This window comes from Melopsittacus undulatus, chromosome 1, assembly GCF_012275295.1.
Source record: "Melopsittacus undulatus isolate bMelUnd1 chromosome 1, bMelUnd1.mat.Z, whole genome shotgun sequence".
Taxonomy (NCBI): Eukaryota; Metazoa; Chordata; class Aves; order Psittaciformes; family Psittaculidae; genus Melopsittacus; species Melopsittacus undulatus.
Window position 1 is genome coordinate 35,864,737 of NC_047527.1, and position 22,805 is coordinate 35,887,541.

Consider the following 22,805-nt stretch of genomic DNA (forward strand, 5'->3'; position numbering starts at 1 on the left):
GTTGATGGAATTTTGCTGGATCTGCCTTTAACTGCAGTGATATCTTATGCCAATAAAAATGCTGAGCAAGATGTGCTGATATGGATTATCCTTATTTTTTGTCCTTCATCACATGGCCAATGTCAAAGGTAGGGTGCCCAGCAGGACGCATCCTTTGGTTGAGGCAGTACAGCTGATAATGTACAAAGTCTTAAGTAATGGTTTAGTAAAAGGCTGTGGGAATGCATTTGCATAAAGTGAAGCCTGTTAAAAAATTATTTCTACCAGCAGTTTAAAAGATGTGACTTATTGAAATGACTGCATTTAAAGAGGTGGTACCTACCTCAACTGTTTTGCAGGTCTCCTCCAGCTGCGTGACTATCCCTTGCATTCTGTCATTGCTCCCCACAAGGACTGCAATGCCATCACTCAGCTCAGACTAGGAAGTAAGGGGAGAGCAAGCAAGAGGTGTTACATACTGTCCCATTTCAAGGTGGCACATCTAATTGCTAGGAGCAAGAGATTAATGGGCCATACCAGGATATTAGCTTTACCTAGTTTCCTCTCTAAAAAAACTATGAAAACATTGACATTTTGAAACTTTTAATGGAGAAGAAACTGTGGTTTTGAAAGGAGGAAACACTTTGTTCTGGTAAGCTCTTCTAGATGGTTTTGTCTGAAGCACTTTTTCAACACCCCCAAAATATTCCATTTGGGTTTGTTGATAGAAAACACTTTGTCTCTTGATGGGTTGGTTCTTTTTAGTGTCTGGATCTAGCCATGTGACTGTGCTATTCCCTGAGGCCTGCAGCTCTTGCTGCTGGAGAGGAGAAGAAGTAGCCCACTGACCTAGAAGGACCAGGGCGCTACAGAGCCCCTGGCATGAAGGCAGCAGAGCTGGGGCTGTTGTGAGAGGGGAAGAGAGGAAAGGAGGAGGCGAAAGTGGAGGCTGCTGATCCACTGGCATGAGGGAAACCAGTGGAAGAAAGAAATGGCTGGAATGTGGGGATGGGGTTGACTGTGAGGTATCCTTAGAAGAGGAGAAGCAGAAAAGCTGGTCTTTAGGGAACTTGTTGAGGGTGCTGGGAAGGGTAAGGGACTCTTGGCAGTCTGCTGTGACAGAAGCAATCATGTCCGTGGTCTCCACAGAATTGTAAATGATCCTTTGAAGCACGCATTCTGCAGCCTCCAGGTTACACCTCCAGTATTGGGCATGACAGCCTATTTCTATAGGCACTCTGGGAACGAAACCACGCCCTGCAAATCTCCATGCAAAGGGAGTGACTGGATGGATGGATTCAGTCCAAGAAACTTCTCCCCCTTCTCCCTCCTTTTTTTGATTGAAAAGGATGTTTGTAGCTACTTTGCTAAAGCAACTTCTCATTTATAGTTTCCACACACAAGCATCTGTGTGACAAAGTTGGAGGCTGGGATTGCAAACTTGGCCTGTCTGACTGCTTGTCCCACTGGGACCCTCCAGAAAAATGAGCTGTTTATCTCAGGAGGATAACCCAGTGAGTCAGGTTTTAAATTAATACTGTATTAAAAATAAACAAGTCTTCTACTGGTGACAGCAAGGGCAGAGGATGTTAGGTACATCCTGTGCTGCCAACTATTGAATATTCCTGCATTCACTTGCAGAAGGAGGTTTTTCACTTAACTTTTCTTAAAAATTGGATGCTTAAAGGCAAAAGTTCCTGAGAGATAACTATTTGGCTTGTAATGGTCTGTTCTCTTTCCAGTTCATATGTTGTAAATCCCACTTGTTTTTCTGATCTAAAAGCACTGAAAAGAGACAATAGGAACCTTGTGAGAGAGATCCTCAGCTTCAGATCAAACTGTTGTCTAAAATGTTTACTCACTATACTAATAAAAATTGGGACACTCTAATATATTTCTGTGTGATATCTCAATTTATTTTCCTGTGCTTCTGAACAGTTCTAACAGATCTGTGTGAGCGTTTCACTCACACACAGGAATGGCAAAGGCCCCTTTGGAAACTCACAGGAATTCCTATTGATAGTCCTGTCAGTTGACTATAACATACAAAAAGATATTTACCTTCTGTTGCTGGTAAACATTTGTGAGAGGAGCAACTTGACAGTCTTTGTGGGCACCAAAGACTTTGCACAAGGAGCAGGTGGGTATTTCACAGTTCAAACAATAGATATTAATTCTCTCATCTTCATGCTCTTCACACATTGGCTGGTCACACTTCCTTTCAGGTCTGCAAAAGAATACAAAATTAAAACAAACCTGGTGCTCATGAGTTTCTGATGACAACACTTATGGTATCAGCATGAAATATGACATATAGCAGTGTTCAAGGCTGACCTGAGTATACAGTGTAGACTTAAACCTGCCACATGGGATGACTAAATAGACAGTGGGACAGATTAACGTCCTAACACAACAGGATGTGATGACAATATAGCAACATGACTTCATATGGCAATGCCAGCTAGGAGTGTGACTGAACCTTCACTCACATTTTAAAATGTAAACAACCTCACTAAGAGTGATCTCAGACTACTCATATACTTTAATTAGCATGTTATCTAACATCTATCTGAAATACAAAACATATGTAATTTCTCTCAGGTTCATCATACAAAATGTCGGGCACTTAGCCTTAAAATAGCAAAGCTCTTACACAAGGAAATAATTTAATCAAATTAGGTATTGATGGACCTTTATGCCCTTAACTCTATGTCTCTGCTGATGGGCATTGCAAGACTCAGGTCAGGACTGTATCAAACAGGACTGCGTTCTTATGGCCTTTACATTAGGCCAGCAACCAAATAAGGTCTGACATAAATTAATTTTATCTGAGTGGCAAGTGTCTAGCTTGTACAATGTTGAACTTTTTAACAGTAGGTAGCTTGATTGTACCCATCTCAAAATACATGGGTTACACAAGGGGCATTCCTCTCCTGTGCTAAGCCAGGAACTGTCACCAGACTAGAGTTCAGTCTTGATCTTCTCTTCAGCAAAATGATTTCTCCATATACACACAAGTCAATTCCTGCTATTTTAGGAACTAATTTAGTTGTAGCTTCTTTTAAATGAGCCACTTAACTAATGCTCCCGGTGTAAGTGAATGATCTGGTCTAGTCTGCATGGGCAGGCTGATGGTTTTCTGAGTCCATGCTTTGGGTTTAACACCCTGAACACATCTGCTGCAAGCACATGAGTGTGTGAAGATGTGGTACCAGAGGACAGGGTCAGTAGCTTGATGGAGGGAGTGTGTCTGGAGGTTCAAACCTCAAAAGATTGCCACTCCTATGGCAACGTTAAATATTTCCAACATAAGCCATTATCCCCTTCTGCTGCCATGTGGAAGGAGAACTACGATTTACCTGTAGCAAGTGGAGCAATGGCATCACACAAATACATCTTTCCATCTTCAGATACAAAATATTTTCCAAAATTATAGAATTTAATGGAATTACACAGAAAAAAAGCCATTTTACAGAGCTCTGTAGCAAGGAGGCAACCACTAATTCTGTTCAACTGAAAAAAAAATGTATGGGAAAATCACTGTTTTAGATTAAACTACAGTAGAGTTTTTCCATACAGTTCGGTAGAATGGACACGGCAATTATTTTTTAATGACAAAGTACAGGTTTTCTCTTCTTAGGAGAATGATCTTAAGGGAATGGAATTAATATTATCAACTAGATGCAGTTAAAAAAAACATCAAGCAACAAAGAAGATGTCTCATACATTCATATTATTTAATTTAAAGAAGGTACTGGAATTTAATCTGCAGTATAACATGATATACCAGAATAAAGCAAGACAGAACCTTCTGAAGGAAATCTTTATTATTTGGGTCAGATTTCTAGCATATATTCACATAAGGCACTCAGCGTGTCAAATCCAGCATCATTTTCACACTATCCAAAAGGCGTGTGTTTCCACTGTAAAAACACTTTACACTGTTTGCAGGTGACTGCAAACAGCCCCTAATATATTCCTGTTATAGTGCACCAGTAGGAGGGCCTGCATGTGATGGCACTAACAGACAATGAATTTCAAAGTGATTAATTAAGCCTGAAATAGCTGCTCTTCCTGCAAATATTTACAAGACCAGAAACAGAAACTACTAGAAGGTTACTTGACACTGGAATGATGCCACTAACATGAAAGACACATCACACATGGCAAAAAGGAGACGGTGTCAAGCGAGTTCAGCCAGAAGTAACCAACCTTCAGAGGTGCAGCAAAGAGCTGGGAGAAACCTGTCAGAACTTCCTGAACGAGTGGGGCCCTAAAGACACTGACAGAAGAGTAGAAGTAAACAGAATTACAGTCTCCTTCCCAGGCTGCACAAAAGGAATGATTTTTAGCACAACATTCCATAACTTCAGAGGGAATCCTCTAGGTCTATATTGGTGTAGCAAAGGCCAAAACACAACCTTGATGTTTAAAATGGTGGCTGCTCCTGAAACAGGAGATTAAAGAGCAGCTTATTAAAGAAACAGCATGGCTGTAGTAAGAGAAAAGATTCATCACAGATGTGCTTGTGACCAAAGAAGTGGCCAGCTGCTGAAATAGCCTAATAGCTTTGTGCTCTCCGTCTCTGACTCTGCTCTTTGAATTGCTTAGCCTGTGTTTGACTGTTAGAGGTTTATTCTTTTTCATTAAAATTGGGTTTGGATCCTAACATGTGGAGAGTTGTGTGTGCTTTATGGAGAGGAGGATTCTCAGCACTGGTAAGGCCACACTTGGAACACTAGGTCCAGTTCTGGGTTCCCCAGTGCGTGAGAGACATGGACATACTGGAGAGAGTCCAGCAACAGACCCTGAAGATGATTAAAGGTCTAGAGCATCTCTCCTGTGAGTAAAGGTTGCGGCTTTGGACTTGCAGCCTGGATAAGGGAATGTTCAGGGGGACCTTAACAATGACCTTGATCTTACCAATATCTTCAAGTATCCAAATACCTGAACAGAGGGTGTAATGAGGATTGAACCAGGCTCTTTTCAGTGGCACCCATTGCTAGGCCCAGAGGCAATGGGCATAAACTGAAGAACTGGAGGTTCTCTCTGAACTTCAGGAAACACTTTTTCACTGGGACGGTGACTAAGCACTGGCACAGGTAGTCCAGAGAGGTGGTGGAGTCTCCATCCATGGAAGTCTTTAAAAGCCACCTTGACACAATCCTGGGCAACTGGCTCTGGGTGGCCCTACCAGTCACAGATGTTCCGTGATTCTATGATTTGGTGAGGAAATGCAAAGTTGCTGCACAAGTAAAGGAGCACACTTTAATTAGAGACATAGTAAGATCTTCGGAAAACTGCTGTTTCGTTAGAAAGCATGTTTTCCTTAGGATTTTTACAAATCCAAAAAGGTGCCTACTGAAATCCTGAATGCAACTTAGCCCTTCCTGTAACATCCCATTACCTAGTGCCTGCACCTGGTTAGGGAATGGAGAGAGAATCTGCAAGGCTCTAGGAGGCACAGTCAGGTCATTAGTGAAGATATTACACTGTATTAGCCTCAGTATCAGTCTCAGGCATATACCATTAATGACTGACCTCCACCTGACTTCATGTTGCTCACCATGACCCTTTGAGTCTGGCAGTTCAGCCAGTTTTCAGTCCACTTCACTGTCCACTACAGACCTTTTTTTCAGCAGTTTATCAATAAAGATGTTACAGGAGATATTGTTGAAAGTTTAGATAAACAACTTCCACTTCTCTCATTCACTGGCTTAGTTGTCTCACTATAAAAGGCTATCAGATTAGTCAGGCTAATTTTCCCTTCATAAATCCATACTGACTATTTCTAATCACCTTTTCATCTTTCATATGTTTGAAAATAGTTTCCAGGAGGGTTTGCTTCAACAGCTTTCAAGGAACCAGTGTGAGGATGACCAACCTGTAGTTCTCTGGATTCTCCTCCTTGAAGACTTGAGTATGTGGTGGTTTAATCCCAATCTGCACAGCTCATTCACTCACTCCCCCCCTTGCTCCCCCAACTCCTGGAGAGTTAGGAAGGAGAATCCAAAGAATGTAGCTCCCACGGGTTGAGATAAGAACAGTTAATAACTAAGATGTAACACAAATCACTACTGCTACCACTAATAATAGTAATAATGATAAAGCAAATAACAAGTGAAGAGAATACAACATCTCACCAGCCACCGACCCATAATTCACCCCACCCTGCCTGACCGAGCACTGACCAATACCTCCTCCAACCCCCAGAGTCCCAGCCCTTCCCAGTAAACTCTCTGTTACATCCTGGGTATGACGTGCTATGATATGGAATACCTCTTTGGCCAGCTTGGATTGGGTGTCCTGTCTCTGCTTCCTCCTGGCCTCCCATCCTTCCCTGGCAGAGCATGAGCTCAGAAAGTCCTTGGGCAAACCAAACATTTGTGCAGTAACTCAAAACATACGTGCTATCAGCAACCGTTCCCAGCCCGAAAGTCGAAACACAGCACTGCACCAGCTACCAAGAAGGAGAAAAATGACTGCTACTGCTGAACCCAGGACAGAGTAACATTTGCTTTTTTCCAATCCAGTCCTCAGGAACCTCTCCCAGTTACCATGATCTTTCAAAGATTATTGAGAGTGGTCTTGCAATGACATCAGCCAGCTCCTTCACCACTCATGGGTACGTTTCACCAGAATGTCCATTTTTTTTCCCTAACCTGATCCCACTCCTCTGAGGGTAAGTCTTCCTTACTCTAGTCTTTCCCACTGGTCTCAGGAGCCTGGTATTACTGAAGACTGATTTTACCACTAAAGACTGAGATGAAGGAGGCATTGAGTACCTCAGCCTTTTCTATGCCCTGTGCCACAGAAGACTCTGCTCCATTTTAGCAGTGGACCCACACTTTCTCTGATCTTCCTTTTGCTGCTGATGCACCTGTAGAAGCTCTTCTTGTTAGCTTCTGCATTCCTCCTGAGTCTATCTGTACCTGCTTGGACAGTGTCTTCCCTGAGTCATCTGTCCACCTTATTTTTGCTTCTTTTCTAGTGTTTTATCTGGAGCTCCCTGTTAATCAATGCAGATATCCTGCCACTGTTACTTGAGTATATGGGGATAAACCATTCTTAAGTTTGGAGAAGATGGTCCTTGAAAATCAATCACAATGATAGGCTCTCCTGAAAGCAGTGAAAAGCCTATCAATAGCCAGGGTAGAAATGGGGCTTGAAAAATTAGAAGACTATAAAAGTTCACATGGACATAGGGATTTCTGCAGCTCTGTTACACTAGTACTATCATAAATGCCTGGCCCAAGAAACCAGGTGTGCCTGAGGCTTTGTCTCCATGTGGGACATGGGGACGATGGGGGGATGGGAAGTGGGGGGATGGAGAAGATCCAGGTGATCTCTCTCCTCATGTCTTTCACTGCACAATCTGTGGTGCTTCTCCTGCAGCTCCCTTGTTTGGCAACCTGTGCGGAGGGAGCCCATTTCCCCGATCCAGCCTATCTGAGATCCCCTGGCATCCCTGCAGCAAGTCCTAGAGAGCCATGGGAGCTCTGGCTGAGGTCTCTGAGGTGTCAGGGATAGCTGCTAATGGCAGTGCTGGCTTCCCCATCCTGCAGCACATCACCACTGTTGCAGAGCCCATGCATGCTGCTCTCAGCACAGCACCTGGTCCCTCCTGTGCACACTGTTCCATCTGTGCTCAGGGCTGCAGGGACAGCCTGTACCTAGGGCTCTCCCTGGTAGCTGCAAGGCTTGACCCTCCCTGATCAGGATTCAGCTGGTAACAAAGCCCAAAGAATCTTTTGATCGGGGATAGCCAGCCAAGCTTGTTAGAGGCTGCCAGAGCTTGCAAGAAGTCACAGCCTCCTGTTGCTACCTTTTCCTTGTGGCAGCAGGAATCCTGGTGGTTCTCAGGTAGTCCAGGTAATCAGTGGCCTACAGACTTTCAAAGATTGGTTTAATATTTTAGCCAACTTTATTTCAACTGGGTCAGTCCTTCGATCTCCTCTAAAACTTTGTAGAAGACACATCCTGCTTGAGGATTTCTTTCCTGTGCTGCTAATAGATTCTAAATTGGGCAACAGGTTACACTGCCATCAGCTGGAATTTGATGAGCAGTGGTATAAAAGACATTATAATGTGATTTTTAGTAACAGGAGAGCCTGCCTGTGAGGGCTTGGGCAGACCCTCCCAACTTGTGGCTCAGCTGCTGCCCCAGCTTCTATTTAAAAGCCCTAATTCCGTAATTCAAATAGAAGCTCAAATTTAAAAAAAAATGTTTTTAAAATAAATTGATTTTGCCTAAGCAGGAGATAAAGCTTTCTCTCTTGATGAATTATTCCTCACTCTCCTAAGTCCATGTGAAATGCAGCTGGGAGCTGGCATCATTCTGGCAGACACAGTTATGGTAAATTACACCCACAGGAGGACTGAAGGGAAAGAGGCTTCTGTGCAAATCACAGCTACTGTCGAAGGGCCGTCTTGGGAAGAAACAAGGAGGCAAAGGTCACATCTCACTCTTCCTCTTACTTACCTCTGCCAGACCTCAGCCCTTCAGTTAGGAAGAGGAAGGAAGAAGTGGAGAAGATTTGATTTCACTTGCTTTTTGGTTTCAGTGGAACAGCATGGCAGATCTTGCTCACATTCTCATAGGAGCTTGAGAAATGTTAGGCAGAGGGAGATAAGTAGCTGAGGCCTACAAAGTGCCAAATAATTTAGATAATGCTGCTATGCATTGCTGCTCCTACGTAACCCTGACGCTAACTCTCATTCTAAGGACATATATAAAGGTTAAATAAGAACCCTAACAGACTGAATAAATGAGCCTTTTGGACAAATATCTCAGCAAATGTATGTTAATGCTGCCTTTTTTCCCCCACTATTCTCCTCTTTTATTGATCATGTGGTTTACTTCTGTGGAATTAAAAAAAAAATTCTACCAAATCTCTTACATTTGTAAGAATTTTGTTCCAATTCACATGAGCTACATGGGAAAAGGAGCAGCATTTATATTTTAAGTTAAAAACACCTGTGAGCTGAAAAAATAAAACCCAAAAAACCAAGAAAAACATGAAGCCAAACATGTCTAGCTGATCTGGTCAAAAAAGCGAAGTCCACCACCATAGCTTTGCTGATTCATTTCCTCCGAGATTTTCCTAACTAAATAATATTTAGGTAGCAGCAACACACACAGGGGTAGCTGAACTTCCGTTGGTACTGAGAGCGAAGAGCAGCAAAAAGGACAATTTTAAGCCAACTTCATGCTCTCTGACACTTTGGAGCTCCAACCTGTGCTTAGCTACAACAGTCCCCAAAGGCATTTGAACAGCCAAGAAAAGCCAAAGCCACCTTTGGAAATCTTCTTTCTTTTGGTGACTGTCCTCCTCTGCCAGGGAAGGTGAGAAGTGTCCTAAACCACCTCAGGCTCTGGGCTCCAATGGCTCTGTCCATGTGCTGCAGTGATACCACCTCATTGTCCCTGCAAAACCCAGCTCCTTGTTGGGATGGGAAGACTGTCAGGGAGCACAGCCAGGATTACACCCTCCTGCAGCTGTACAAAACACCTTGCCATATAAAACTGTCCATGCTGGTGAAAAAAGACAGCTTCCCTGGGTGAGATCTGCTTGTTTAGAGGCCTGGGGCCAGGCTTACCTTTCCCCCTACTAAGTTCCCCATGGCGGTACCATGAATCTGACCCACCCCAGGGAAAGAAAGATGAGAAAGCAACATTTTTCTGCTGCTGGATCCATTACACATCCCATACAGGAAATTAACATTCAGGAGTAGTCTTACTTTTTAGGACTAATCCATTCCTCTACCCTGAGGTCTTGACTCTTGTGCACAGCCACACAGCACTGATACATATTATTTCTGGGTATTCTTCCTCTTTTATGGAGTCTTAAATAAGACTTGATTTCAGGAGTTCATATCCCAAGCTGACAGGAATGAAGATTTTTTTTTATTGAGTTTTGATTCAACATTGTGATGCAGGGTATCTTCTGTGTGAAATTCAGTTTTCTTCTTGTTTGCACTGTCTGTCCCTCAGGATTTTCTAATAAGACTTGAAATTTCTTTCCCTTCTCTAGCATGAGAACACCCAACTTAAAGACAAATGAGAGTAATCTGAACTGTTTTAAAAATAAATGATGTGAACCTAGCTGCTTTTCCCTTATTCATGGAGCCATGCTGACCTCAAGGGCTTTGCTTGCATGAGTTAAGTGTTGTTCATGGCACAGTCCTCTGATGTAAGTGGAAGCAGGGAAAATCAGCATCTATTCGGATGAGGTTTTCTGTGCTTACTCAGAGGTGACTTCACTGCACAGCAAACAGACAGGCATGCATGGCAGCACAATCCCTTTCTGTATTTCCAAGAGACAAAACATCTCAATCAGCCTCATATGCACCAAACAAAGACACCAAGGGCCACCAGCCTCCTGAGCCCTGTCTGATTTTGTAGCAAACCTCCTCTGAAAGGCACACATTCACTCATTACCTTGTGGACTCCTGCTTGTAGATGTCGATGATGTTTTCCACCAGCAGGTTCCTCTGCAGCCCGTAGACACCATGCCGGTCGAGGACCACCTCGTGCCTGCACGAGGGACAGCGGAATCGGCCTCCCGACGCCACAGTTGTGCCTCCTCTGGTCGGCAGGTAGGGGTTGGAGGCCTGCTCTTGCCAAGAAGCACAAGGAGAGGTGAGTAAGTCCATGCAAAGCCATAAAAACCCCTTTCAAAAGCACCCGGGCAAAACCACATTTGTAGGAAACCATTTGTCAAGCCCAAGGAGAGAGTAGCTCCAACAACCCACCCTCAGCAAAGCACCCAGTGACTGTGAGGGGCCAGTTCCTCAGCTCACACACGTGGCCATGTCCCTGCAGCTAACAGGTGTCACTTCACTCTGCGGTGAGCTCAGCCCTGGCCCCCGGGGACACAGAGCTTGTGTTTTAAATCACGCTCCTTCCTGCCTTACTGATGGTTGAAAGCAATCAGGCACACTATGTAAAAAACCTGCTTTTCCATCCATTTCAGCCAGTGCTGCCTGGGAAGCAGGGCTCTTTGCAGGAAGAAACCTACCTGGAAGATGTCACTGGCGCACTTCCGACAGAGGTTGTGCTGGCAGGGCAGGATGACCACAGGCTTGGTGAACATCTCCAAGCAGATGGGGCAAATCAGCTGTTTCTCCAGGTTATCCATGGTTTCCTGCTCTTTGGAGAAGGACTTGTAGTTCAGGGCGGTGCTCATCCCTACCTTTTCCAGGGGCATATGCTTAGGATTACAGCCTCTTGGAGGGGTTTCTGGGTTAATTTCCCTTGAAATAAGTCCAAGGCTGCGCTGTGATCAGAGGCTCTCTGGGTTGCTGTGGCTGGAGGACATTGTTCAAACGCAGGGCTGAAGGGAGCAGGGGCTGTTTTTAGCAGCCAGCGTCACGAGATGCCATCCTGCCGTGCCCATATAAGCGCGTGAGAGGAGGACAGGCTGGGACAGGTGACAGCTGGCGGGGGATGGGGGGTGGCCCCCAGGGCCCTGGCTCTCCTCACTCACACATGGTGGCCTTCACTCCTTGAGGAAGACAGCAAGCGATAAGCAAACTAAATCCGCTCCCCCCTTATCTCTGCACGGCAGCAGAGAGCGTAGGGCTGCCCTAGTCCAACAAATGCTCTGTTTCGAGCAAGCAGCCGCGGCTGTGAGATGCAGGATGTTATTTTCTCCATGTGTTTTAGCAGGGTCCGGGATCTCACCTTCCCAAGGTGTGAAGCACGTGTGGTTGCTGGAAAAGACAGCAGGAGCGATGGCTATGCTGGAGCTCAGACACATCAGGGTGCAAACATGTCACCACCCTGAAGAACAGTTAAAAAGAAATTGCCTTCCTACAAATGTGCTTAAGGTTCTTCTGATCTGATATTTTTCTAGGAGCTGTAACATAAGAATCTAACACAACTATCCAAGCTGTGAACTCCCCAGTGGTTTAAATATGCACAAAAAAACCCCCATTATTTGAATTTTCTGATGAGAAAGATGCAGAAGAAATACAGTATGAAAAGCTTTCATTTGTGGTGCTAGAGAATAGGTGCTAATTGTATATGCTCTCTCTCCACACAGTTTAATTCAAATGTATTTTAGTTTTGGGCACTGCTGTGTTTATATCTGTTTATTAGACACTGATATCCCTCTCAGCTTGGCACTTGTTCCAGAGTTATTTTTAAAATGACAATTTCCCAGATAATTTGTGGCATGTGATGCCTGATCTTAAGGGAAAGCCATCTGTGCTTCTACTTGTCAATTTATCACACAACTGTACAAGCAATAAATACCCTCAAATTTAAGCCGAAGTCCCTGCATGTACTGTATAAAATCACTTTGCCACTACACTGTACATGAAATCAGAATGTTGTCTTCTCTTTTAATCAAAACCTACAATTGATTTCTCTGTTAAGTGTCTTATAGAAAGTTCTCATTTATAATCCTTCATGATCGTATAGGGCTTGCATCTGAAAAACCCTATAGAGTGGCTGGGCAAGTCCCCTACAAGTCCAGGGGCAGACCCCAACTCCAAAGCCCTTCTCTGGAATGACCCCAACTCCAGGGTCCTTCACATGCATGCAACACCAGTCCGGAAACTGTGTGCTTTAGAGGAATATATATAAACGTAAAGGTTTTTATTGCTTTCTGCATGGAAATGAATAGTGTTCTCTGCATGCAAGAACAATGAATCACATTAAGTTAAATATATTATTGACTATTTTATTTTCAAAGCCTTGCTACTTTTTAAGTGTTTGGGTGAACTCCTGCACCCATTTTCAGCCCACCGAGCTGGCACTTCCCCTGCCTAAGCATACACATTTGTTAGCAGTCACATGAACACAAGCAGATTTTTCTGAAGTCTTGCATCCATGGGACATTCGTGATATCTCAGCTAAACCCATTTGAAATCACACCTCTGCTTCAACTGCCTGATGCAGATGAGAGCCCGGAGCTGAGCAGGAGAGGCTGGTCCGGCAGCTGAGCCATGGACAGCTGGGGCTTCGCAGGGCTGGCAGGGAGCCTTTCCTGGCACCATCCAGAAGATATTCCTCTTCTTCCCTCCCCTCTGTGGCTGGGTCAGAGGTGACTTTCATGTCTGCAGGAATTTGAATGCCTCATTCCTACCATCCTAACTCTGAGTCAGCTGCCTCTCATGCATCAAAACCTGCTTTAATGAAGGAGCTTGAGTTAGATGAGGAAAGCCATGCTTGCCTGGTGAGGCAGGCACTTCCACCTCACTACACAGGCAGAAAGAGATAAAATCTAGGAGGAAAAGCTGAAGGTTAGAAATGTCAGTGCCCAGAAACTGGGCATATGGTGATGTAGGAAGGGGGGATGTAGGCATCAAAAAAAGTTGGGGGACTGTGCTGCTGTGCCAGCCCTTTGGACAACGAACTGAGGCACCTCTCAAGGTGTAATGGGCCTTTAGGATGTAAATGTAATGAATTTATACTTACCTGTGGTAGGCCACAAAAGCCATATGTTAACAGGCTGAGTGTGATCCCTGATACATCTGGACGAGGGATAACAATTTTAAACTAAAAAAGGGGAGATTAAGACTGGACATGAAGAAGAAATTTTTTACAGTGAGGGTAGTAAAATCCTGGCACAGGTTGCCCAGAGAGGTGGTGGGTGCTCCAACCCTGGAGACATTCAAGGCCAGGCTGGATGTGGTTCTGGGCAACCTGATCTAGTTGAAGATGTCCCAGGTCACTGCAGGGAATTTGGACTAGATGAGCTTTGAAGGCCCCTTTCAACCCAAACTATTCTGTGATTCTATGATTCTGTGATTCTATGATCTGGTGGCAACAAGATAAGGGACAGGCTGCTGCTGGTTTTCCCTTTTCTGTGTGCTGAAACATGTTATCACAAGCCAGATGGTAAACAGCGCAACCATGAAAAGGAGCCGACAAAACAAAGAAAAACCCATCTCCTGCAGCCACACCTAAGCTGAAATATTTTTCTGGCAGGGATATGTAGTTCAGACACATAAAAAAACAGTTCAGGTTTTTCTGTCAAAGCATTATGAACCCCAGCAGTGATTGCTAGGTAAAGAGATGCAGAGACTTGGGCATGCTCATGAAGGCTGGATGAGAAATGCCAGGAAAGCTACACACTGCAAACTGCAATGTTACATACTGTCCTGCAACAAGGAAGAAGAGACGAGCAAAGCCCAAGAGGCAGTGGATCCAGGGGATGGTCCTGCAGCCAATCTTCATCAGGAATTGCTTGGGTTGGACTTCGAAGTATTCGCACTGAGAAAGAGCCCAGCACCCTCCCATCTCTCCCTAGAAGCCCTGTCATCCTCCTCTTCCTCCCCTTCCACACTTGCAAGGGAAGGCCACTGGCATGCACAGCTGTCCATCAAGCCATCTCTCAAGTGACTTACAAAGGGCAAGAGGGCCTGCTTTAACCCCACTCGTGGACAGAAACCCTGTCTGCCTTCTACCCATCACCAAGAAGAAAATACCATTTTTTAATGACTTTTTTTTTAGTAATGCCTGCCTGGGAATGTTACCTGGCTTTGCTGACACAACCAGAGCACTAATTCCCAGACATTACTTCCAACTCTTCCGGTTTTGCAGCCAAGTAACAGCTTGTGGGCTGTGGACTGTTGGCCAGGAGAGCCTGGAAGGCTAGCTGTAAAGCAGTGGGTTTAGGAAAGGGATTTGGAAGAGGAAGAAGAGGCTGAGCAATGTTCAGGTTCAGGTTTCAATGCCATAATGACATCCCTGGATTTTGTGTTCACAGAATTCCCCTCTGCAACCTCTTCTCTTGTACCAGTGCTGTGAAGCTCTTGTGTGTCAGTCACAGGAAGTCTGCTCTGTGGCTCTCTTGCATGGCTTGAAAACAAAGACCAAAAGTGTATTTTGCCAGAGGGTAAGTCCCATATGGCCCGCCTGGACAAGTTCCTGTGTGATGTAATCTAGGTTACACTGCTCTTGCAGGGGGGTTGGACTAGATGATCTTTAGAGGCCCCTTCCAACCCTTGGGATTCTGTGATTCTGTGACTCACCTGTCCACTGAGCCCAACCGAGACAAAGCCTGCTCTGCAAGCACAGGCTCCTTGCTCAGGCATGGATGTGGTGGGTGGCATAGAACATCCGAGTCCATGGGATGGTGCCCTGGCCTGCAGCTACTCCATCTCCTGCCTATCCTTGGGGAGGAGCAAGGATCCCAACACCCTTCCCACCCCTAAAGCAGGTGGAGAGCAGCCCATGTTCCCCTGTGCAGACAGGATACCTGCCTTCATCCCATTGCCTCCAGCAGCTCCCTGCACTCCTGAGGATCATGGGGCTCAGCAGAGGGCTTTGCAAGACAGCTCTGCTGCTGGAAGAATACAGGGCTGGTTGGTCCCTGGAACCAGGAATTCATCTCCCCTCAGCTTTTCCCTGCCTTACTCACCTCTTGGCAAAAAGCCCTGGCTGCCCAAACACTACACCATCCTAACAAAAAGGAGGCTGCTGCATCCATTTCTGCCCACCAAAATGTGAGATTCAGAATTAAATAACAGGGCAGCCTTCCCCTCCTCCCATCCTGCTAAGCCTCCCTTGGGGAGGTAGCGGGGAGGCTTTCCATTCATCTCACCTTTTTTCCGTGTCCATTTACCCTGCAGTGAGCAGCCCCTCAGCAGCTGATGATGAGCACCAGCATTCCCATCTACAGCAGGCATGTTGCAGGAAGTAAAATCTCACATTTGCAACAACTCGCTAAGCCAATGAGCCAGCTATAAGATGAAGCCCTCCTACCTGCACATGTGCAAACTGCAAACAGTATCTAGCATTTTTGCTGACTTGCCCAGCAAGTCTGTCAATGACACCAACCTCTGTGGTGCAGTTGACACATGGAAGAAAAGGGAAGGTTCAGACTGGATATTAGGAAAAATTTCTTCACCAAAAGGGTGATGAGGCATTGGAACAGGGTGCCCAGGAAGTGCAGGAATCACCGGCCCTGGAAATGTTCAAAAAACATGCAGACAAGGCCCTCGGTGACATGGTTTAGCAGTGGACTTGGCAGTCCTGGAGTAGCGGTTGGACTTGATGATCTTAAAGGTCTTCTCCAACTTAGTTGATTCTATGAGTCTATAATTTCATTGTTTTATTGCAATCACTCAACATCCCACAATAAGTACCCAAACTACTCTTGTATGTAAATTTATGTTGTCAAAGACAGTCTTTACAAAGGACGTTTTCAAAAGCAGTTGCTTTTTGAGAATGACATTTTTCCACTCTACATATATATTTTTCTTTCTGTACCTCATACATGACAATAGGCCATATGCAGTCAGCATTTCAATACCTTCTAAAAACAACCTGAGAGATGGTTTCAGATCTCCAGGAAAACAAGGACCAGCACAGGAGATAAGGACATCTTTCAAAATTTCCTTTTGCACATACAAATCATAACAGCAGGGGCAAGCTCAAAGGATTTCTAATGGTGAGTCACTGAGAGTACATCAAATGTGCAGAAGCACAGGATTTCAGGGACAAGCTACAAAGATCAGTAAGAGGGTTGATTCTTTTGAATAGGGAATGGACACTGACTTGGGCTGAACTGTGCTTGAAAACAGCCTTCTCTGGGCTTATCCAAGCTCAAGGAGCGTCCACAGACTGGAGTAAACAGACAGAAACATGGGATCAAAGGGCAGATGAACTAGCTTACAATTTCTGTTCCAGATTCATCAGCAGTACCAACATAAATCATAGCAGAGAAATCTCAGAGATTTAGATTAAAGGACCTTGAAACATAAAGAGTCAACGGATGAATTCCACTGAGGATTCTGCCTTGTGGGCCGTGGCTCTGCCACTGGCGGGACACCAATCCGTAGGATTGCTGCTCCAATCTCCCTGCCTGGTAGAAGGAAGATCCTGTGGCTTCTTGCTGCCCTTCAGTAATGCCAGCAGGCCAGTGTGGGCCTAAGTGTCACCCAGCTTTAGGAGCCACAGGGAAATAGAACACCCTCCCCTCCCAACAGAAAGTGTTGTCTTTCTCATAGTCCTTGAGATCGGGATGAGAAATGGTGGTCACGGGAGGCAGGGTGACCACAAATGGTGATGAAGACAAGGTGTGTTCATCTTCCCTGTAATTATCTGTATTCACTAAAGTCTCAAAAGCAGTGAGTCTGAAAAGACAGGCTGCCAGTGCTGTGGAATAACAAACACGAGACCAGTGCTTCAGCATCTCCCTGAGCCATACACAACTTTACAAGCCCAGGGCTTCCCAAACCCTCATCCCCTCAACACACCACTGCTGGAAAGACATCTACGCTTCACAGGAGAGGCACAAAAAAGTCCAAAGCACTTAATGGAGGAAGTACTGCATGTGGGGAAGAAATAGCACTGCACTACTGCCTACCTAAAAATAGGTCCTTCTCCAGGGCTAGAGACAATTTTCACAGATAACAGGCACAGGCTTGTTTTTCCACCCCCCAAAATAAGCTCTGCAGTGAGAATGAGATGTGAAGGAAGAAAGGACATAAATAAAACAAAATCAGATAGAAAAATAGAAAACAACAGTTAGAAAAGTGGGAGAATCCTTCTTCTTTTTGGAGAGTAGGTGACCAAATGCTTTATTATTCCAACAGTCTCCTGCTCTTCAAATGCAGATGTGACTCTTTCCCCTCTACTCCATCACAGCATCCCATGGGATCCTGTTTGTAAATCATCACTACATGTCTCCTTGCTAGCAGAGAGGAAGGAATGACAGCTCCTCCCCAGGTTCCTTCATTTTATGGAATAGCATGATTGTTTAGCACTGTGTTAACTGTGGTGGTGTTGGTGCTGTGACAGCAGAGCTGGACACAGGTGGCACAGCTGGGGCAGTTCTAGGGGACTTCTGACCATACCAAAATTCAAGGAAAAGGTGATTGCAGAGTTTTAACAGTAGGAATTTTGACTGGGATATAGATATGATTACTGCTCAGGCTGTGGTATTCCCCTTTAAAATCTGCTGCTGCAACCCCAGCTCTGTCATTAGGAGAGTGATGTTTCAATAGAGAAGTAACTTGTGTTTCACAGCACAGAACCAGCTCAGCCTTTCCAGCTGGCATCAGCTCATCACTTTGCAGAGATACAGCCCTGTCCCAGTGTCAGGTTTCTCCCCAGCCTTGGTCTGTTCAACATAAGGCACTCTTGATGCTATTTCAGTACAACCCCTCCATAGCTCAGCTGGCAGAGTAAAGGAATGCAGGTATCTTTTTTCTCCAGGACAATGCTGAGGTCTGTAGTTCAAAGAAGAGACTGGTTTTAAAGTTATACTCAGCACATGACTTTACACTACGTCAGAGACCTGCTGAGACTGTCCCAGCTCCCTAGGTAGTCGAGATTATGTTTTCGACCATCCCCTTTGAGGGTCATTTCTCGAGGACAGAATAGGGATTTGGTGCTGAAAGATAAAGGATCAGACATTATGGTATTACAGCTAAACAAGGATGCTGTTCTGTGGTGGCAGGAAGGTTTTCACACAGCAAAGCATTACCTGAACTGGTCAAGTGCCTGCTTAGCACGTGACTGGTAACAGAGGTGGTACCTCTGTCCTTTAGCTCTTTTGTCAAATTTCTCAGTTTTCCTTTCATGTGTTCCTTTCCCCTGTAAATGCTCTTTAGACATACAGCAAAACCAGCACGACTATTCATTTCTGAGTGCCAATGCCTTTTTTTCTTTTGAAAGTTAGATTAGAAGAGCAAGTTTGCCTTTTGGCCATTTTCCAGCCAAGTTCTTTCTCTCACTCCTTCATGTGAGATTCACGTGAGCATAGGGGAGCACGATGTGTGAGAGATGCAGGTGTTTGCAAGGACAACAGCTGGAAATGCCTCCAAGATGGGCAGGAGTTGAATGAATGCACTTTAAGTTATGATCGGGGATGCCACCCAATGTGACATTGTGTTCATTGTACCAAGCAGCAGTCTATTAGATTAATGTCTTTTTGAGCTATTACTTCAGGAAGCATCCCAAGCATGGCAGCAGATCTCTACACATATGGTCTTGTGTTCCCCTCTCCCATCACGCTCTTCTCCAGAATTCAGCCTTTCTGATTCTGGCTGTCTGTAGAGAATGTGAGAGAAGAAAGGGCAGACAGCAAGTCCTCCGGCCACAGAATGAATCAGATTTCAGATGCCTTTTCAAAGCTTTTGACCTTGCCATGGAAGGGGTAGCTTTGCCATAATATCAGAGTAAAATCCTCTGGGCTGCCTATCATATCTCTCCATGAAGTCCTACCCCCCTGTGATCAAGTTTGGGCAATATGAATGAAGAGTTCATGGCAGCAAACCGCATTATATTAATCTTATACTGCAATCTGGGAGAAGACAAAGAGTTTGGGGCTTTCTTCCTCCCCACCCCAAATTCTTCCCCTGCCTCCACCTCACCCAGCCAAGCACAGCCTGTCCCCAGCCTAGAGGGTGATTCCCTGTGACCCTAGCTATCAGAAGTGAGGGAAGTTGTTCAGGCACTGTGTGTTGAGGGAAGGAGTGCTTCTGCAAGCTGAATGTGCCTCACCTTTCCTGTATTACCACTGTGGTCAAGAAGCTGAGAAAACAGGGCACCACCAACCCCATATTATGGAATCATATAATTACAGAATGGTTTGGGTTGGAAAGGACCTTAAGATCATCCAGTTCCAAGTCCCCTGCCACAGGCAGGGACACCTTCCACTAGACAGGGTTGCTCAAAGCCCCATACAACATGGCCTTGAACACTGGAGCATTCACAACATTCTTGGGCAATCTGTTTCAGTGCCTCACCATTCTCACAGTAAAGAATTTCTTCCTTATATCTAATCTATATTTCCCCTTTAAGTTTTAACCCATTACCCCTTGTCCTATCACCAGTCCCTAATGAAGAGTCCCTCCCCGGCATCCTTGTAGCCCTCTTCAGATACTGCAAGGCTGCTATGAGGTCTCCATGCCACAGCCACTCTTTGGATCAGAAGAATGAAGCTGGGAAGAGGACAGGTGTATGCAGGGAGGGCTGGGATGAGATGGCAAAGTATAGTACAGGATCAGTGCCAGAGCTACTGTGCATTTTTGTTCCACAGCATTTAGAGTTGTGCTGCCAGGGAAGCACATGGGTGACTGCACGTAGTCTACAAGAAAGAAGAGATGGTGCAAAATCAGTCCTCTGATGGACCTGCTTATTGCAAGTTTTGCTCCTCATGTCACTTGTGCTGCTGTTTTTCTAATGCCATGGATCATATCTCCCTCATCTCTATGCTGTTGCAGGGAATCTAACTTCAGGGAAAACTTCATAGGTGATAAGCTGGAGCAGTACACAGTGCATTTCTGCTTTTTCTGATAATCCCAAGGACTGCAGTGCAAACATGACAGAGGTGCTAATAGATTTATGTGTGAGTAGACTCTTCCAGTTACCCACATAGTATGTATGGCCTTGGTGCTATTTCTATCCCTAACCATTGCTATGAAGGAGCAGGGAGGTGACAGCTTTGTAAGTAGCATCCCTCTGTGTAGAAATTTGTATCTTGTGCCTTGTAGGCCTTGGTTCCCCGTATCCCAGAGTGACGCATCTGCCACTTGCTATCACGCTGCCAGGACTGGGCCTACAGCAGGATCCCGCTGGGAGCCTCTCTCAGGACAGCATCTCTCATTCTTTAATAGCTCAGCTCCCAGGTGGACAGCTGTGGTACTTTCAGAGACCTCACTCCTGCAGCCAAAATGTGGCACGCACAGCTATTGCTGCCCTTTAATACTCTGGAGAACATGCCAAGGAGCCAAACTTGAGTTAAGTGGCCACAGGGTAACAGTTCACCATAACCTTCAGCAAGCAATGCCAGTGGACAACCAGTAACACGGAAATCACACTTAATCCAGACGAGATTAAGCAAAACTGCAAATAATTTATCCATGAAACATCCATTAATATCCATCCAAAATAGGTTATATTGATGGAATACATAAATAAGCTAAACAGACTCCCACCTTTATTCATCTAAACTAGCAAGACCTCTCACCTGTCACCAGATGGTGTGCAGGTGATTGCCCTAAGAAGGTACAGTGCTTCCTTGAAAGTTTCTTCTGCACATCATAGCTCAGGTTGCATTCATTGGGGTGCTCCTGATGTGTTAGGTCTCACAGCCAATTCCCTGGGCTTCTGGCAGACTGTAATCTGAAATACATCCAGACTGGCTGCTCATGCCCAGGAACTGAAGCCAGACATTGTTCACTTCCAGGGAAGTATGTCTCGTTATCAAGCTGAGTGTTATCCAGTCAGGTGTGAACAGTCACATCTCTCCCATCCTTTCTCTGGCGACTTCATAATGTGTTCCTAGGTTGCCCCGGGTTACACTGAGCTGGACATTGAGAAATGAAGCAAGTGAAGGAACCAACTTGCAGAGCAAGAAGCTTGCAGGAGCTATGCAGGGTGACAGAAAGGTGCTGGTCATTTCCTTTTCAGTTTAGGGAAGAAACTGTGCTGCCAGCTGGCTCACAGGTACCTCGGAGTGGTCCCTGTGTGTGATCACTTTGTAAAACTGGAAGGAGGAAGTTTGCAGAGGCAAGAGGAAGATGCAAAGGGGAAAGAACATGATAACAAGGAAAGATAAGAAAGGAGACCACATATGCATGCACAGAGGTAAGTCTCAGAATGCACTTTGCATTGAACAAGCCTTTTGAAGTGATTCCCCAAGTCCAGCACAACTTCCCTACCTCCTCTTCTACTTTGCAGCACCACATCAACCTGCTTTTCATCCTTCCCACATCAACCTTTATCCTCCACATCTCCTTTATCTTCTTCCATGAAGGGAAGGGACTGTTTCACCCTCTCCCTGAAAAGACAAGCCCTGTCAACCAAAAGTCAGCCTCTGCTTGCGCAGGCAAAACCACTCCTCTGGCTCCTTCACCAGCTTGAAGCAAGACATTCCCTCCAAACCAAGGCTGATTAACCCCCCATGATTTTCCACATGCCCTTTAAAATACTGATAGCAGGCAAAGCAAATAAGAGATATTTACATTATTACAAAAAAAATAATAACAATAATAAAAAGAGAGCCAGGAAAAGAAAGCAGTGGCATTCAGATAATCTAGCCAATGCATTTCCCATAACAGTACTCTGGTTTAGCACTTCACCCAAGGCATTGTTAGCTGGTCTGGTAATGCTAAAGAAATGTAGTAATTTTTGCCAAGAGGAAAGGCTAGCGTGTCTCCTGGATAAGGAAGAAATAGGAAGAACTCCGTACTAAAGTGGTGGACTCCCTGGAAAGGAAGAATTTGGGGTTTTAGTAGGAAATTAGACGTGAGAGGTACTTTGTTTCCTCATGAGGAAATACTTCTTGGCCAACACAACCTGAGGGATAAGCTGAAGAGGAAAACAGGCTCGCTGCTCCTCACTGTGTCAGGAGAGCCTGTGGCAAAATGCCTGGATATGAGGAAATGGCCTTGCTGATTTAATCTTCAAAGCCTGTAACTGTAGCCTGGTTCTCTCTCATTTCTCCGCCCACATCTTTTATAGGTTTATCTATCTTGGCAGCTGTGAGTAAATGTTTTTATTTGCTTTCTGTCTTAACCTGTCTTGAATTAAGTATGATTTCAGTGTAATTGGATACTAATGACTCGTTCCTTGCCAAAGGATGTGGTAAATCTCCACCTAGAGCTTGGGGCACCTTACAAGCACTCTGGGTTGCCAGCTTCTTCTCCGTAATAACCAAAACATTACTGAATGTGTCTTCCTTCAGCTGCAGCCCTGCCCTGGACAGGCAATAGCCAGGAGGTGAAAAGTGTCTTTTAGAGTTGTATCACGCCTTCTCATCTCCAGCTCTCATCTGTACTCATTCCCTCCCTGGGACACTGGCCTGGTTTCCCAGCTCTGGCTCCATCTTCCTCCAGGCATGAAGATAGCTCCCTGCTTG

The 22,805-nt window shown here is 45.1% G+C and overlaps 1 protein-coding gene across 2 annotated transcripts in view; it reads right to left on the reverse strand.

Annotated features, from left to right (window-relative positions):
• Positions 1 to 11,285, reverse strand: part of TRIM55 (tripartite motif containing 55) — a 37,835-nt gene extending 26,550 nt beyond the window's left edge. The window contains exons 1-4 of one of the 2 annotated variants that reach the window (XM_005150780.4): positions 11,001 to 11,285; positions 10,421 to 10,593; positions 2,041 to 2,206; positions 323 to 418 (exon numbers count right to left, since the gene is read on the reverse strand). In XM_005150780.4, the coding sequence (XP_005150837.1) occupies positions 323 to 418; positions 2,041 to 2,206; positions 10,421 to 10,593; positions 11,001 to 11,189 (624 nt within the window). In that variant the 5' untranslated portion in view covers positions 11,190 to 11,285. The remainder of the gene's footprint in view (positions 1 to 322; positions 419 to 2,040; positions 2,207 to 10,420; positions 10,594 to 11,000) is intronic. The other variant, XM_031050524.2, reaches the window with a different exon arrangement.
• Between the last annotated feature and the right edge of the window lie 11,520 nt (positions 11,286 to 22,805).